At 37.7% G+C, this 19,337-nt stretch overlaps 1 protein-coding gene across 1 annotated transcript in view; it reads left to right on the top strand.

The window, feature by feature from the left end:
* Positions 1 to 19,337, top strand: part of LOC148953853 (uncharacterized) — a 141,916-nt gene that overhangs the window by 48,269 nt on the left and 74,310 nt on the right. The window contains exons 6-7 of the mRNA XM_089085669.1: positions 6,109 to 6,271; positions 12,203 to 12,355. Coding sequence (XP_088941795.1) covers positions 6,109 to 6,271; positions 12,203 to 12,355 — 316 coding nt within the window. The remainder of the gene's footprint in view (positions 1 to 6,108; positions 6,272 to 12,202; positions 12,356 to 19,337) is intronic.

Raw genomic sequence — 19,337 nt, 5'->3', positions numbered from 1 at the left:
AGTATCCCTTCCATAAGAACCATATATACCCCCAGGGTATAACTTACAAAGCCTGCCCTCGGGCCCTGGGGGTTGTGCTTACACCGGAGTTTTTTTTTATATTGTTTTTGAAGTATTTTTAACAAAATCGCTGTCTCAAAATTTTTATCGGATGCATTTGGGAAAAAATGGTCTGGGGAGGGGGTTGGTTAGCCTCCGATATTGTTTGACTCTTAAAACTGAGCTAGAACTTTCACTTTCCAATCAAATGAGCCCTCTCTGAAGTTTTTCCGCGCATTCCTTCCATAAGAACCATATTTGTCCTCAGGGCAAAACTCACAACGCCTGCCCCTGGGTCCTTTGGGGTTGTGTCGACACCGGAGTTTTTGTCATGTGATCATTGAACTATTTCTAACAAAATGGCTATCTCAAAATTTTTATCGGATGCATTTGGAAAAAACATGGCGTGGGGGGGGGGCTAGTTGTCCTCTGATCATTTTTGATTCTTAAAATGGGCACTAGTCGATTTCCAATTGAATGAGCCCTCTTCGAAGTTTATACGACGACCCCTTCCATATGAAGTGTCTCTGAAAAGAAAATAAAAAAAAATAACAAAACATTGGAGCCGTATGGCCTTTACTATAGGCAACGCTATAGTATTTCCTCTGATATGCTAATAATAAGTGTTTAAGAGACACCTACCCACCCACCCCCCCTAATGGCGGCAGACTCCCAGTAGGTGCAACAATAACACCAACTCATACATACGACCAGGTCTGGTTGAGTATTGACAACTCCTTCTGCTAGATAGCCTTGTAACAAGATGATAAAGACTGCCCTATTCTCCCCCACAAAGTCAGAAGGCATGATGCCATTTTTGTTTGTGGTAAGAATTTCAAGAAGTCAGTGGGCCTTATCATTGAGTAGAAAATCCATATGTCGCTTAGAAATGACCAAAAATCACTAGCCAAATAATGTGTGGCTATCTTAAGCAGATGAGGTAGAAATGTTTATTGAACTACTCGTCGAAATTATAAGACATATCAGACATATCTTCTAGACATATCAGGACAGACTCGGGGATCATAATTACATGCGTAGGAGGAGGAAGGTCATTATAACGTACACTGTATAGGGACCACCGGTGTGTGGACATCTCCCGGCGGTTACCAACCTTCCCTCAGCAATGGGTCAAATTGATCAGTGCTGCAGAACACCGAACAGGAGGAGCCCTTCCTAGAGGGACAACTGTGAAGGGTAGATGATCCAGAATCCTGGACAATGGTCTCTGCTAAGGGTAGAGAGGAATTGCATACCGCTATGCTGACAAAAAAGCCATGAAACTCCTTCTCTTTTATATAGTAATTGGATGGCGAAAAATTGAATAAAATCTTATGCTACCGCGTCCGGGGCAACCGAGGGTCTGATATCTAGAGTTATAAATAGTAAAAATAGTGATATGGTTGATGATAATGATGGTAATGTTTTCACTACCGCATCCGGGGCAACCGACGACTATTTATCCGATTTGACGACTCTCCAGTCAGGGAAGACACCAATATTTACCCTAAAGACATCACTTTCACTTGGAACGCTAAACATACGAACACTTCTTAAACCGGGAAAAAAGGAATTAATTTTAAATGAAATTGACCGCTACCGCTGGGATATTATTGAACTATCAGAGACCCACCTTCCTTTAAATGGAATAGAAACCATAAACGGAAACACCCTCATCACCTCGGGACGAAGCAATGGTGTTCACCGTCAAAGTCTTGGCTTTCTACTCTCGAAACGTGCTAAAAAATCTCTACTTGCCATAAATCCACTCTCAGAGCGTATCATCACCACCCGTTTTAAAGGATCCATTGCTAACATTCCATCATCCAAATTTATGCCCCCGACTCCTCCCGGATTGACCAAGATGCAGAAGACTTCTACGCCCAGCTCCAACACACCACAGACCAGGTGCCCAAAATGGATGTTCTGTTCGTGATTGGGGACTTTAACGTTATCGTCGGACAATCAAATGCAGTTTTCGAAGACGTAATGGACAAGTTTGGACATGGGCGACAAAACCTTGGGGGGGGGGGGGGGGATGCTCATATATTTCTGTCGTGATAACGATCTTTTCATTACCAACACAATGTTTCGACACAGAGAACGCAGAAAAGTCACGGGGAGATCCCCAGACGGCCGAACCTCAAATATGATTGACCTCATACTGGTCTGCAAGCGTTGGAAGTCGTCAGTACTGAAAACAGTATCTTTAGCCGATGGTGATTTTGACGCAGACCATGTTCTAGTCATGTCAGAACTCCGTATGTGCCTCCGAAAACCCCAACCGCCAAGAAAAGCTACCCAAGATACCGTGTCAATCTGCTGAAAAACCTCGAAACAAGAAACAAGTGTAAAACCGCTCTCTCGAATAAGCTGTCAAGCATACAACTCACGGGAGTCCCAACCACAGAGTAAGCCGATCTAGTTGACGAAACTGCCTCAATCATCAGAAACGGTCAATGAAATCTTAGGAGTACAGTCCCGCTCTTATAAACCGTGGATCACACCCGAAATCATCGTTATCTGTGCTGAAAAACGTATTCATGCCAACAAACAAGACCGACAAAGCCAGGATGAATACAAGAGTCTAAAACGTCTAGTAGGGAAAAAATACGGCAGGCTCTGCGCCAATACGTCAACGACAAGTCTCATGAAATCGAAGATGCCTTTAAAAAAGGTGACAGCCACTACATGTACAAAAAAGTACAGGAGCTGTCGGAAAAGAAAGCTGCGACAGCAACAACCCTGTTAGATAAACATGGACAAATTATCACATATTTTGAGGAGAGGCGGGAACGCTGGAAGGAACATATGCCAGAAACTAAGCCCCAGAATAACCACTGATCCATCTATCCTACTGTGTTTTGAACTACCGGAGTTCCCAGTAGATCAAAGTCCACCTCCATTACGAGAAGAGATAGTTGCAGCTATACAATCCCTGAAAACAAATAAAGCTCCTGGCCCAGATGGTATACAGTCAGAGCTACGTAAGTCGGTCCCAGAAGAACCGGAGACATGTATCATAAAGTCACAATAGGCATCTGAGAAACTGGCAACGAAAGCTATGATTGTCCCCCTTTACAGAAAGGGCGGAAAAAGCGACTGTAACAACTATAGACCAATTAGCATGACAAGCCAACCGGCGAAGATCCTCACAAATATCCTATTTGACCAAATAAAATCACTGGCAGACCTCACTTTAGAGGAATATCAGGCCGGCTTCCGAAGAGATGATCTACTATAGATCATATATTTTCCACCCGGCAACTGATGGAGAAATATATAGAAATTGCGAAAGAACTGCTCTTACTGTTTATTGACATTAAACAGGCCTTCGATTTAATATGGCGCAACTGGCTTCGGCACATGCTTCTGCATTATGGAGTCCCCTAAAACATGGTAACCTTGATCAAAGATATGTATTTGAATTTCTGTAGTCAGGTTCAGACGCCTGAGGGATTGACAGAAGAGTCCCAGACGTCAACAGGTGTTCTCCAGGGTTGTCTCCTATCCCCTCATCTGTTTAATCTGTTTCTAAATGCAGCTTTATCACTGGCTAAAACCACAGACAGCGCATCCATTGAAGGGAAACTTGTCGACAAATTAGTGTACCCAGACGACATCGTGAAAATAAACAGTCATGAACATTCCCTCCAAACAGACACAAACGAGATAGTGTCAGCAACCGAAGCCCTTGAGATGGTTGTCAACACAGCAAAAACGAAAGTCATGCGGGTATCTAGAGACTCTGCACCCAAAGCCATACTCCTAACCATAAAAGAAGAGCAAATTGAAAATGCAGAATCTTTCGTCTACCTCGGCAGTCTTTTAACTTATAACAACGATTGCTCAAAATCGATTAGGTGTAGACTGGGCATTGCAACCAGCGGCTTCAAGAGTCAATTATCAATTTGGAAAAGTAAATTACTATCAAAATAACTGAAGGTCCGACTCTTTAACTCTCTCATAATCCCCATTGCTATTTATGCAAGTGAAATTTGGTCAATTAAAGCTGATGACGAATTTCGAATCTCCGCATTTGAAACAAAATGTCTCCGTTGTATAGCAGGGATCACCTACGTTGACCGAGTATCCAATGAAGACCTCTGTAAACTCATCCACTGCTCACACACTACCAAATTAGAAGTCAGCAACTCCCCTGGCTTGGTCATATCCGACGAACGTCATCAAACCACCCCCAAAAATCACGTTTGAAGGATGGGTACATGGCAAACGACCTCGTGGCCGTACCCGCAAGAGGTACGACCACTTCAATAGCCAAAACCTCCCCCAACTCCTGCGTCTAGCACCAGATTGAATCGAATATCGTCGCCATATTCAATGACTAGTGAGAAGAGAAGAAGCCCCAATACAGCCACAAAGGCCAGATGGGATATAAGTCAAGTCAATGAAACATATCTGAATTATATATGACGAGGTTTTTTCATTGAAATACTTTTTACCCAAAAATTGTGTTTGTTAATTACGTCTTATTTGCTTAACACGACTGCTAAGTAATGATCTAGGACTAGAAAATAAAGATAATAGAAGATATCCCATGGAATAATTCCGTTCATTTTAACCGATAGTACATATCTTGAATGGTAAATTTTATCTTTCTGAAGCTCATTTTTCGTTTTCAGTTCGATTTTTCTTAGAAATTTGACTTTGGCAAGTGAGTTGTATTCGGCTATGGATTTCTTTCCTTCCTGAAAAGAAACCTGAAACGATTCTCCCCGGAGACTAATAGAAATTCCTTCTTTCCATTCGTTTACCTGAAGCTAGGTAACTGTCATTGGAAAAATTCTGGAACTTGTCTTTTGCTTCTATTTAACACAAAAGGTAGAACGACATGAATATTGTAAAAAGCAGTGTTTGACTATTTCTTTGATGTTTGAGGAATATAAATTTGACATAGTAACCTTTTCACGTCTATTACATAGCAATCTTAAAGCAGGGTGTGATAACTTCTTTGATGTTTAAGGAACATATATTCGATGCGATTACATAGCAACCTTTTCCCACACCTATATATAACGGGGGGGGGGGTGTCTTGTAAGATTGGTCTGAAGGACCTCCGCCTTGGTCATATTTGTCATACTATGGGTTATTTAACGATCTTTCCGTCTGTCGTTCCAGTTAGATCGTGCTTTTGAAGTGCCATCTATATATTATTTTCTTAACAGCACATTTAATGTAAGTGTTTAATAAAATCTAAAGATACTAAAAATGAACATTTAAGGATTATATTAAAGCTTTTTTGTGAAGACTTATCACTTTAAGTAACGTTTAGAGGGCTAGTTTAGCCTCTGAGTAGCTTAAAGCCAATGTTTGTTATCCTGCTTCAGGACTATCGCAAATATTCCCTCTTCAACAAGGGCACCGTTGGACATTTTTCTTATGTTGGAAGGGGACAAGATTATAAAAATGTTCTGCAAGGGAACGGGCTCTTGCCATCAAGCCATGACTATAGGGAGATAAAGCCAAGACAGATAGTATGGGCGAGAGGCAAAGCTGGCAAAAACCTTTTTCAGGATTGTATAAAATGATGTAATTTTCACTTGTTGATAGATAGTCTTTCATCCATCCATCCATCCTAAGGTTTGGATTTCTTGTATGAAAAGTAGCATAATTTCTTCTAAACATTGTATAATTTTGCACCTTAAATACATTTTTGGTCTTGGGGGGGGGGGGGGAGGACTCTCATGGCTTATAGATTCCTTTAATTCTAAGTCGAATTTTTTCTTACAATTCTAGTTTCTTTTGTACACCTTTTTCACTCAATTGAGATTTCAGGAATTTCAATTATTTCAATTGAGGGAATTTCAATTATTTCAATTGAGAGAATTTCAATTATTTTGTATATATATATATATATATATATATATATATATATATATATATATATATATATATATATATATATATATATATATATATATATATATATATATATATATATATATATATATATATATATTGTGTTACATTTCTTTTTTTAATCTACTTTCGGAGGACACTAAGAAAGTCGATAAGTGATGCTCTAATCGAATTCAATGTTTCTTATAGGTTTTAGAGGCTTTGGATTACCTTCACACAAAATGCAAGATCATTCACACGGATATTAAACCAGAAAATGTTTTGATGTGTGTTGATGAAGCTTACATTCGAAAGTTGGCTTATGATGCTGCCATCTGGAGTAGGAAGGGGCTTAAACTGCCTCAATCTCTTGGTAATTTTGATTTGTCATTTACATCTGCACAAATGTTAAATAGAGACTCAGTCCTCTCCCACTTCCTTCTGAGATTATCTGTAAAAAAGTTTAGGGACAAAACACCTTAAATGTACGAAGATATTGTAACTTGGGCCTTTAATATTACTTCTCTAAAATTTTCCACAAAGCAGGTATTTCTGTCTTGTGTTAAGAAAGAGATTTCGCTTTGGCAAAGACTGGAAATATTTAGAGTGGGTGAAGGAAGAGACGATGAAGTACCCTAATATTGTGTTGATTACTTATCAAATGCTTTATTGCCATCTTCAATTAAATGAGCTTGCAACATAGGAAAGATTTGATATTTTGAGCACTTTGACCTTCATGAAATTTTAAGTAATGTGGAGTTTGCCTCTAATAGAGTAATTACTACATCAATGATTGCCTTGGAAGTTGAATATTTACTACACAAAAGATATTGGACCAGATACTGGATACTAAAAACAGGTTTGACGTCAAATAAAGATGGTTTGACCTACAGTCTGTTGCAATTCTAGAAACATATACTGTTGTAAACTGTGGACTCAGTAAAATCTATAAATGTATACGAACAATATCGCCATTTATTTTCAATTGTCAAAAATTGGATGTTATCTGTAAATTACGTATTGGCGTCCCAAAAACTGCCGGGAACTTGGCGTTTCACTTAGTAACACTTAGAAAGACTTAGCGTTCTGGTGATAATTTGCGTGTCGATGAGATTGCCCCGCTGAAAAGGTAGGTTGCTGGTAAGGTGTACATTACCTTAATGTTTTATTTTGTGAATATATGTGAAACTCTAAAATAGTGACGCTACTTAGGATTCAATTTCAGTTTATTCAGTTGACAAGTAATTACTTATAAACTTCCTCAGGGGTGTCATTACACACTCCCTTCCACTTTCATGGAAAATCCTGTCAGTGCGCATCCCCCCTTCCGTCTCACATGCACCCAATATGACATATATTCATTTGGTAATTAGATAATATAGTACGAGTGTTAAGATCGTGACTCGCTCAGGTCTTTCACAAATTTTAAATTTTTCAAATAAAAACAACAAATTTAAATTTTTTGGAAAAGATGGAAAATAGCATGTCTATGATAGACATGCACTTATAGCATCTCTACTATAAGTGCGATTGGAGCATAAAGTTATGGATTGTTTTCCTGGACATTAAGGAAAATCAAAATTAAGTTGGTCAACAAGAAAATTATTCATGTTTTGTAGAATGTAGCTAAGTGTTAAAATAACTTCCAATCTGTATTGAGTAACTTAGCAACCCTGAGGTCAATATAGAATTAAATTTAGTTATGAGAATTTCTTGAAGATTACCTTAGAACATAGATCCTACAGTCCCTCTAGGAGACATCCGGCGCTTCTAAGAAAAGTCAACAGTTGTCACGAAGAGGTTGCTAGAAGGTCTTTCTCTTCAGGTTAAATTGATGAGTGCAAGTTATGCTGACCGTTGTGGCATGTTCTATGTAAAATGTGTTTCCCTATTTTTTTTTGCTTTTATTTCTTCTGTGATGGGTGCGTTGAGGTCACATAGAAAAGTTTTCGGGGATCCTGGAGTCATTCATGCACTGAAATCATCTATTTGTCGACCATGAATCATCCATGTCCAGGTTGGCTAATTTCTACCTCAGAATAACGCCTAAAAGAATTGGCTACCTGGAATATTCCAGGGCAGGTGATGGTATGGTCTTCATAATCTAGTGAATACTGAGCAGTGGATGTGAAAAGATGTAGTGGAGATGCGGAAATATGATTTTGAAAAATGGATTGGAGCAGTGGATTGGAATGATTAAGCGGAAAGTGGATAGTCGGATCTCCTATTCTTAGTCTAGGTGTCAGATATTAGCTGTGCGAAGAAGAACAAGTAGTGTATTGTTGTTGAAAATATGAACGTTGAAGCGGAGAGAAATTCTTTGATCTCCGTCCTTAGTTTGGTATATCGCCTACTACATGGCCTAAATAGTGCGTGCAGCGTAGAGGTTGTAAATGCACTTTTATGTCCACAGTACACAATGATCAAATTGGGAGATCAGATGGATCAGGAGATCAGATGAGATCATGGGTAATCACGATGATGATCGAGATTTTAAAATATATAAGTATTATCCGGTTTCACCTTGCATTGGCCTCAAAGGCCATAATCAAATGCGCAAGAAAAATACACAGGACCCGGGGATAAGTAAGTTATCCTAACCTCTTGACAAAATATATAAGGCATCGACATTTATATGGATCAACTAAGAGTTTTATGAACAAAGAAAGGCATGTGGGACTTGGATAAAAATTGTATTGACTTTTCTTTGAAATTCATGTCATTATCTTATCATGCGTAACGCTTCCGAAGTAGAGAGGTTCTGAACAAAGCAAAAATTAAAAGAATAAATGGATCAAACTAGACTCACATTTTCTAAACAATGACAAGCCACAAGAACCAAAGCGAAACACCACCCACCTACCTTACATGAGATCATCCTGTGCCTCCTGACTGTTGACTTCATCACTGCTTTTGACACAGTCAGAGTGAGATGATACTCCATATTGAGTGCCTTGAGGAAGGACTGAGTATCTGACTAGTTTATCGGTTTAATCCAGACATGCTATGTCGGTGCTAGACCTCAAGTCAGGGATTACCGAAGACTGGGCACACTTTTGTAACATTAATCTGGGAGTACGACAAGGATGTGTCTTCTCCTGACTTTATGATGTATTCGATCGTTGTAATTGAGTAGCATCAAGGAATAATGATAAGTCGTTCTCAATCTGTAACGGACCCAGATTGTGCCAACGGCGTGAAACTACGTTCTGAGTCCATTCAAGAGGCACAATCTATGCTTGGCGAATACATCAGCATTCATATAAGACAACACAAAACAAAGAGATCAAATGGTATCGGAGACGCACCCGTCCTGCTTGATGGAAATCCTATCAAAGATCTTAAATCGTTCAAATACACAAGTCTTCTGATGGATCCTTATGGAAGCATGGGAGATAAAACCAAGGTTGTGTGTCTTTAGCTTAGACTAATTTTATCCGTCTCAGGGAGTCTCTATTTAATAAACAACAAATCACTTAAAGACAAAACTACTATTCTAAGACTTCGAAGCCTGGCCGTTGAGAGCCTCGGATTCGCAAGATCTGGGTGTTTTCTACTGCAAATGTCTTCAGTATATTCTGAAGGTCAGGCAATCCGAAAAGGTTAGCAACGAAACCATCTGTACCAGTATTATAAACTGGCTATCCGTATCAGATGTCATCAAATGCAGAAAACTCTGGCCACCAACTGGCCTAGCCGCGAACTATGACGTCCTGATGACACGGTGTCGAAGCAATGCCTTAAGTGTGTTCCTTTGCCGTCTTGGATGAAGCGAGCCGGTGGTCAAAGTAAAACCTGATTTTCTATGTCATCCCACCAATTCCAAATTGGAGCCACTAGTTGGGTTCAAGAATTATGGTACACGCTGGGATCGAGATTTGCCGATCATCCAGTCACCGTTTATGAGCCAAACATATCGCTAGATCTTAAACACACCAACGAGATAAGGACTGTAATGTACAAAGAAGCAGTAGTAGTACCATCAGAGACACGCAGTGCATTCGTTAATCTTGATAATCTGGTCTGAAGCGGACTGCTGCGTTGATGTCTTTCTTTTCAAGAAACACCAACTAACTCCCATTTTTCCTCCTCGCATTCCAATTCAAGACCCCCTCCCCCCCGATGGCATCATAGCAAAGAAACCAGAATAGTGTTTTGAAGTGCCCATTGTAGGTCTGGCTTAGTCCCCTTTCAAGGTCAGACCAAATGTATCTTTAACTGGGGGGGGGGGGGGGGCTAAAAGTAAAATATCAATCTTTATAGGAAGAAAATAAAAAATAAAAATTGTCCGTAAAAACTTGCTTATGGTTCTTAACAAAAATTATTTGGGTTTAGTTAATTTCTGGTATTAGTATATTAAAACATGCGTAACGTATCAACTTCTGAAATGGTTTTTATTTTCAAATTTAATGGGCTACATTATCGGCTCTCTGATTCTTTTCGTCGTGCGGAGCATTTTGGACGATATTTTTTAATCTCATACCCTTTTTGGATCTACTCAACAGAATAGCCTTTTTAGAGCTACCCGATTGCTGTATAGGGGTCCACAGGGACAAGGGGGTCACATTATGCATTCCAAAAAGTATACCCAAAATACATATATTTCTAGTATTAGGGAAAATCCAACGTTGGCCTCGGAAAAAAGAAAGAAAGCAAGATAAATTACTCAAAACTTTACCTCGTTTGAAAAATATTTACAGACTTATATACCCCCGCCCCAAAAAAATTGTGCGAGTGCCAATGCATTGCTTTTTTCTATATTGACCATTTCCTCTGTCTTTTAAGACTTACAAAACCGAATTATAGGTAAGTGAGGATAAATTACTAAATAAACTACTTTGAATTTATTAGCTTATGGACAACAACGGAACAAGTTTGAACTATCTATAGTGTTCAAAATTAAATGCTCGGAAACGTGTGAATAGACTAATCTATTTTATTTTTATTTTCTGTTGCGGCTCTTAAACTTGCCTTTTTGGGCAAGAATAAAATGAAATTCTCCGCTTTCTTCGAGTATGGAACAAGCTGGTAAAGTGGAATTGACATTCAGAAAAAAGAAAAATTTGATCTATATCTACTAAACTGATCTAGTGCATCTACTTGATCTACCAAGCTAGCTAATGAACATGCTGGACAACAGGCTTAAAAAAAGAAACAAAAACGCTGCATATGCTGTTTCCTGACCACCAGATAATAAATTGTTTGGCCCTCCTCCCTCCAAAATTATAATTCCCTTACTCCCCAACCTCTCTCTAAAAAAAGGAAACTTTTATTCGAAGTTTTAACTCTATTCCCAAGCCTTGAAGAAAAACGGTATACTTTCCAAATTGCGCATAAAATGACGACTTTTATTACGACTTATAAAATGACATTTTCTTTAAATTAAACCTTGTAAATTCTTGCAGTCTCAAATGAGGTATAGTTGCGTGTATTTAGACCAAATAAAATCAGAAAAACGAACGCATGCTCTCTTGTGTGCATCTAAAATCCAACTGACTGATCTGATCTCCGGGTGCCATCACCAGGATACAGCATGTAGGTGCCATATAACATGATGCCATAGTTTTTAGATTAGCTGTTGGCTGGCTACATCTTACCGACACTCTTGATTATAGTAGATTGGAACAATGGTGCACTAATAGTAACAGTAGATAAAAATGAACAAATTAAAATGAAAGTTTGGTTTTATTACGTTTTACTTTACGTTTGTTTACTATTACGTTACTTTACGTTACGTTTTAATTACGTTTTGCTATTCTTTGTCTGTAAAAAAAATAACCCATCTGTAGAATTGAATGCTTGTAATCAAGTTTCATAATGTAAACGCGTAAGATAAGATATTTATTTCAAAAATTCACTACCGCATGCCCAGATGTAAAAAAAAACAAAAAAAAACACAGTTTTATTTTCTCACGACAATACACTTGAAAATTACTAAAGGATGCGGTTAGATAGACAGAATGAATAATTAGATACATGTTTGATATAACGGTATCCAGACACCAACTCAAAAAGTAGGAAAAATTCCAAAGAAATTTGAAGAACATACTGTGAAACAGTTCTTCAAACAACGATTTTATTTGTTTATTATCTTCACCAACAGGTCTTGGCCGCAAACCTGATGTTAGTCAAGGCACAAATTTATTGAATGACAGTTTTCCACATGAATCTTTTTCAACTCCACTAGATCGTGAGAAATCATCGGTAAAGTCATCAAAGAACTAATCATTTTTTGTAGTTATCTTAAAGAGCCTTTAGTCTATTTTACTTTTACAATTTTCAAACTTGTGGTTGCACTTTTTAGTTAGTACAGCTCCCAAAGACGCATTGCCGATAGAACCATCAAAAATATCTAAGAGTAAAAAGAAGAAGCTGAAAAAGAAAGCCAAAAAACAAGCTGAACTTCTAGAAAAGCAACTTCAGGAATTTGAAGAACTCGAAGAGCAAGATAAAAAAGGTAATTTGTGAATTGAACTTAGTAGAAAGGTAGAACTTAGTAGAAAGGTAAGTAGTAAATTTAATTAGCAGAATAGTAGAATTTAATTTAGTAGGTAGTCTATACTAGACTTCAAAATCCATATAATGTTTTGGTTATGCAGGGTTGAATTATCCTCTAGCAGTGTTGCCATCAAACCCGAGTTTATACAAAACAGTAATAAATTTGGCTTATGTGGAAAAAGTCAGATTTTTCTGTTTTTAGCCAAGCGCACACAGGTAAGTAAGAACACTACTTGAATTAGGCGGAAAATAAGTTTCCTCGATTTAGTGGTTTTCAGAAACACTACCATCGGCCATTTTTGTCGATTGATAACAATCGGTTATACTTGAAGCTGATCTTTTTATGTAAATGAAGAACACAAGAGCAGAAATAATCGCGGGTGCTTAAAGCTAGAAGCCATTCATCAGTATATTTCGATGTATTAACTTAGTTTTTTCTTCGGCAGAAAGCACTTCATCGAGGCAGTTTGTTGTCGGATTTCCTGACAGTGAAAGTCAGAAACGTCAGGTTTTTTCCGAGTTTCTTAAATGGCCAACTTACTTTTGCTTAGTTTGGAAAAATAAGTTACGTTATGTGAGTCACGAACGACCTCCAGAGCATTTAGGCTTGGCCGTCAACCAGTATTGTAAACCCTGGAACGTTGAAACTTCAATGCAAAAGTAACAAAAAGTCAAAGCAATATTTCTTCTCTAGTATCTCTATTACTATGAACCAGTTCAAAACTGAATCGATGATCAGGCCACAAAAGCCGATTGCCTTCACTCCTTTCTTCAAAACTTTAACACCAAGAGCCGCTGGGCTATTGGTGCCCCCCCCCCCCTGAGTGCGTGTGTGTGTGTGGTATTTTAAGATAGGCCATGCCTATCTCTTTCTTTTTGCAGAATAACCTTCGCTGGTAGTGTCAAGGTGTCCACCTTTTTTCCCCCATCCCGAGTACCCCTCCCTCCAGCTGTAGCCGGCTAGGGCAGACAACACTCGTCCCTCAAAAGAAATGGGTGAGCTACACCCACGCGCCAGCCATCCATGACACCTGATTTTCATACCCGGAAATAGCATGATAACTTCTTTCTCCCATCTTGAGTGGCTCCTCAACAGATCTTCCCTTTCACCATGGCTGGTACTTCGTATGTCCAGAGGTGTTGACCCCCCAGTATTATATTGACCGCCATTTCTGGCTTCAAACCATCCAACTTCGGCACTGCATTCCACAAAATACCCAGCCTTATGGTGAGCCACTAGAGAAGATGAGCGGTGACTTGACAGTGAGTGAGATTAAAAGTACTACGCCCTATCTCTGCCTGCTGTTCTAAGGAGCGCCATGAGAAGTTTATCACCGCTATCCTGATATTCATATGAACAGTTCAAGCTAAAAAAATTTAATTCCATAGAGGGGGGTTTGAAACAGTGGAAAGATGATTTACTACGAAAGTATCGGATGATGGCTGAAAAAGGAAGATTTAAAAACTTCACCTAATTCTGTTTCAGGAATTAGATTCTAGGCGATTTGAGTTTGAAAAACCCAAAAGTAACGACTTTATAGGTTAAGATCGTAATTGACCGGATCACATGTTAATGTATATTGCGACAAAAACGTTCGGTAACCGAAAGGCTTTCATTCCGTAATCGAAAGGCTCAACAGCTCATGGAGTGAATTTTTTATAAGCAAAGAAGCTTGTAAGAGACTAACTATTTGTTACTAAAAAATAAAAATTTCAACACTCTAGATTATGGATTTGAAAAATGAGCTTTTTTGAACATCTAAATTTTCAACCTTGATCTTTCGATTCAGCCCCGTGAATATGGAGCTGTAATCGGCTTATATAAGGCAAGGACTTGAAGACGTACTAGGAAAAAAGAGAATTAACAAATATAGATGCTAAAAAAATATATTTGGCTTCTTAATCCTCTGAAAAAGCCAAGACGCTTGGAGGGAAGCCATTAAAGATTTACATAAAGTTTAAGTCATCTACGAAACTAAGAAATGTATATTTTCTTTTTCATTCTATTTCCGTCAAGTTCCTCCGGGCTATATTTGGAAAGTAGATACGCTTTGGCTTAACTTGTTAACTAACCCTTTTCGTTATTTAAATTAATTAGAGAACTTTCTCGAAATGTTAACTACTAAAACTGAAAGATAAAAATAGGTGGGTGATTTTAGCAAACCTTTTTTGATATATATATATATATAGTTAGAATCCCGTAATTTTGATACTGAAGTAATGTCTTTTGATTCTTTTAAACTATCTTTTTTTGGATCTTCGGATTGTTCTATGTTTGTAGAAACTTCAAAAATATAAGCTTCTGTGTGCGGTGATTAATACTAAAATATATAAATATAAAAATAAATATGGATAAAAAGAGAATAAATGAATAGGATGAAATGTGAGTATTCCAAGTATTGCTGGGAAGAAGTAAATAATTAATTCATAATATTGGCAAAAACAAAAGAACGTTTGTTGTTTTTTCTATTTCGAAACAAAAAAGGAAAGAAGGAAGAAGAAGTAATAGAATACAGAATTCCCAGAACTCTACCAGAGGTCGTCATGCACTTCAGAAAATTCATATAATAAAACTTCTTGCTTTAGGATGGCGATAAAAACTGGTATGCTATATTTTTTATCATATACGCAGTTTTCTAAGCAATCAATTATCATTTAGTCATAGTATATTTTCTTTCTATAACAAAGACTGCTAATGGTTGTTTGACCCTATAAACTTAGCCATGAGCTTAGATTGTGCCACGGAATAGTGGCTTTCTGCCATTTTGTGGAAAAAAACTACAATTTTCCCCTAAGACGACCAAGTTGCTATTGATTGAAAATTCTGAGATAGCCATTCGATTTAAAAGTATCAAAAGATTGTATATTGAGATTCTCGGATGCAGAGGAAGTAATGCCGCACGTGGCACGAAAAGTCACGTCATCTATACAAGATAAATGGTTAATATGGACATTTATCTTACTGCTTAATTTAATTAAGTTGGCTAACTTGATTTTTAATGAGATTGTGCATATATGTGTGTGTAGGGGGTAGATGCCTAAAAGAGTGCAATGCCGCACGGTAGCGCATTCGGTTCTGAAAAGTCATGCAGTCTATTCAAGACTACATAAAAAAATTTGAATTAAATAAATTCAAGATTAAATAAAAATGGAAAGTTTTTTTTAACTGAAAGTAAGGAGCGACATTAAAACTTAAAACGAACAAAAATTATTCCATATATAAAAGAGACTGTCCCTTCCTCAACGCCCCGCTCTTCACGCTAAAGTTCTTTATTGTTCGACAAAGTAGAGTTGTGAGAAAAAGTCAAACTTTAGCGTAAAGAGCGGGACTTCGAGGAGGGGACAGCCCCTTTCATATACGGAATAATTTTTGTTCGTTTTAAGTTTTAATGTCGTTCCTTACTTTCAGTTAAAAAACTTGTTTTTTTTATATTTAATTTCTGAACGTTTTTGAATTAATGCAGGTATTGAATTTGGCTTACCCTACATGAATAATTAAAACGAAATATGCGTATTAGTTTATTTATTTTTTAACTAATAATAACCTCATAATAACCTAAGTTCGATTTTTGTTCCATTTATTTAGGAATGACTCCTGAATCGCAAAGGTTGTTTAATTAGAACAATAACCTCTTTTAAAAGTTAAAGAAAAAGACTTTACCGTAAAACCGAGCCATTGAAGACAGACAACCCCCTTATATACCTAATATTCTCTGTTCGTTTTAAGTGTTAATGTTGCTCCTTACTTTCAGTTTAAAGAACTTGTTTTTTTCTAATTGTTTTTTAAATAATTCTGGGAAATCCAGTGCCCTTTCATGGAAATTCTCTTCCCCCATGAAAAATTCCTCCATGGAAAGATCCTCTCACGTAATCCTCTATCTCCGACCCTCCCCCCCCCCACCAAAAAATAATCCCCCCTGAAAACGTCTGTATACTTCCCAATAACCAATTCTATATGTAAACAATGGACAAAGTTCATAACTTGCAGGCCTTCCCCCGGGGACTATGGGGGATCAAGTCGTCCTCAAGGACATAGCTATTATATTTTTCGACTATGTTGAACAAAATGGCTATTTCAAAATTTTGATCCGTTGACTTTGAGAAAAATAATGAGCGTGGGAGGGGGCCTATTTGCCCTACAATTTTTTTGGTCACTTAAAAAGGGCACTAGAACTTTTAATCTCAGTTCTAATAAGCCCTCTCGCAAAATTCTAGGACCACTGGGTTGATACAATCACCCCTTAAAAAAAAAAAACATGCATCCCTGATCTTTCTTATGGCAAAAAAAAACAAAACAAAAAAAAACATAAATTTTTGCAGATAGGAGCTTGAAACCTCTACAATAGGATTATCTGACTGATACGCTGAATCGGATGGTGTGATTTTCAGTGAGATTCTATGACTTGTTAGGGGGTGTTTTCCCCTTTTTTCGAAAATAAGGCAAATTTTCTCAGACCCATGACTTTTGATGGGTAAGACTAAACTAGATGAAACTTTAATATTCAAAATCAGCATAAAAATACAATTCTTTTGATATATCTATTGGTATCAAAATTCCGTTTTTTAGAGTTTTGGTTACTATTGAGCCGGGTCGCTCCTTACTTTCAGTTTGTTACCACGAACTGTTTGATAAATGGTTAATATTGATATGGATCTTGATTTAATTAGGTTGACTCATTTCATTTTTATTAAATAGTGTTTAGTGATGTATAATTGCGCATGAACTATTAGGAAGGATGGGCGATAGGTCATTTGTTTTAAGGAGGGGGATTTTAAGTTAAAAAATCCTGACTCTTATTGTGCTCTATGAGCCCTTTAACCCTGTTTGTAGTGGTTGTGAGGATTTTGGCTACGAGAAGGTCGAAAGTCTCTCAGAATTTCCATCCATATGAACAATAATACCTCTCTCCGTCCACCTGAAGTTTGGTGATAAAAACATTATTAACAGCTCACTCCAAAAAACTATTGTCCATCAAAAAGTTTTACGAAATATACAATTTTTGTCCAGAATTTAAATTATAATCTTAATATTTTAATTCTTAAGCAGAAAAATTGGAAAATCAGGACGCTGCCATTCAGTTTACAGTTATTGATGTGTACAATTTATCAGGAAGAAATCGGGGGTTTATGGGGCCGGTAGCCCAGATTATATCATAGTTAGGCCTAGACATGGTTTGAAAAAACTATCAGAAATTAAATAAAACAAAAAAGTTGGTTTTTTGACTGAAAGTAAGAAGCAACATTAAATTTTAAAAAGAATAGGAGTTATTCCCCATTATCTGCATATGCCTCCTTCTGAATCCCTCGGTCTTTGCGCTGAAGTTTTACTTTTTGTCCCAATTCTTTAAGAACGACTGCTGAGACACAACTGTTGAATTGGAATAAGAAGGTTTTTTAAAGCACCAGAAAATTTCAGCGCAACCCCTCCCCCTTATATTTATGCGGAATATCTGCATCTATATAGCCTATGCGGAATGATTTCGGTTCGTTACAAGTTTTAATGTTGCTCCTTACTTTCAGTTGGAAATAACTTTTTTTTGTAATTTAATTACTAAGAAGGAAGGAGTTGCGTTCTAGAAAATACAATGGGTAATTTTGGGTAATTATACAATTGTCCAATAAGGGTGAGGGGGGTAAAGTGAAGTAAAGCAGTGATGCTGAGCTGGGAACTGTACTTGGAATGTACTAATAGAAAAGGTAGAAATGTTTTAACAAATAGAATAATAGCCCAAACTAGTATTTGCCATGTATTGTTCAAGAAAATTGTTTATAGATAGTTCTTCTGTTGCTTCTGGGCTTAGAACATGTGTTTGTTTTATCTGAGCTTTCAACTACTTTCTTGATCGTTTTTTTAATTCCATTATTCGGCTTGCTCAGGAAATTGCAAACGGAAGATAAATTTCTCAGCCACAAGTCTTTGAACTTTGCAAAAGCAGTTCTAAGCGGCTTAAAAGTCAAATCAATATGCTTTCTCTTATTGATTCTGATTGGAACAGGGTCTATTGGCGATTCACTGAAGCTTAAACGGAAATTTGGTAACATAAAAAGAATAAAAAGAATACGGCATTGGCCTTTACAGTCCCTACCGGTGGTGCTGATCTCCGTTATTGACTCTTCAGCCAGGAAGTGCATTGGAAGGGGGGGGGGGGTTGAAGGCCAAGCATCCTGTGCTTTCATATAACCTTCCTGTTTACCTTGCCCAGATGTATCCAAGTACCCCTTTAGAGCTGGGTTGACTGGCTGAGCTTACAAAGTTGCGTATAAATGATCCCCGTTCCAATCTGATAACCAGGGAGACCAAGACTACAACCCGTGTCCTCACGGACAAAGGATTTCAAGTCCAGTGGGGAACTGGAAAACATAGAAGACTGGAAACTTAATTCAACGGCAAGGAAACTGTAAATGCTGCCAAATGGCTCTCATTTTGGCTCTACTGCTTTCTAACTCCTCCTAATACTGACAACTTATTTCAACTTCAAGCCATTTTAGGCCAACAGAACTGGACATGCTCATCCTCTACCACACTCTGTTCAGTGCTTTACTCTGCTCTCTATCATGGAGTGCCTACTTCCTTTAGATCTTTCTTACGACATGTGAGAACCCCTCTATTACTTCTGCCGTTATATCCATAAAAGTGATGTAAAACCAATGAAGGTCTAATTACCTTCAGTTAACTGTATACTTTGGACTAAAGGATGTGTAAATGTATCTATGCCAACTGAATAAATCATTTCACTGTATATTTAACGTTATGTGTTTTAACGTAAATATTAACCTTTGTTATGTAGTTAATTAACACAAATATGACATCAACTATCTTTTAATGTGAACAAAAAAGAAAAAGAATATGGCATTGAACTTTACAGTCCCTACCGACGGTGCTGATCTTCGTTTTATGGCCCTTCAGCCAGGCAGTGCGATGGGGGTGTGCACCAGCCATC

Source organism: Artemia sp. Qi Xiang Cuo, chromosome 3 (genome assembly GCF_049724085.1).
Source record: "Artemia sp. Qi Xiang Cuo chromosome 3, ASM4972408v1, whole genome shotgun sequence".
NCBI lineage: Eukaryota > Metazoa > Arthropoda > Branchiopoda > Anostraca > Artemiidae > Artemia > Artemia sp. Qi Xiang Cuo.
This window is presented reverse-complemented; position numbering and strand designations above follow the sequence as displayed.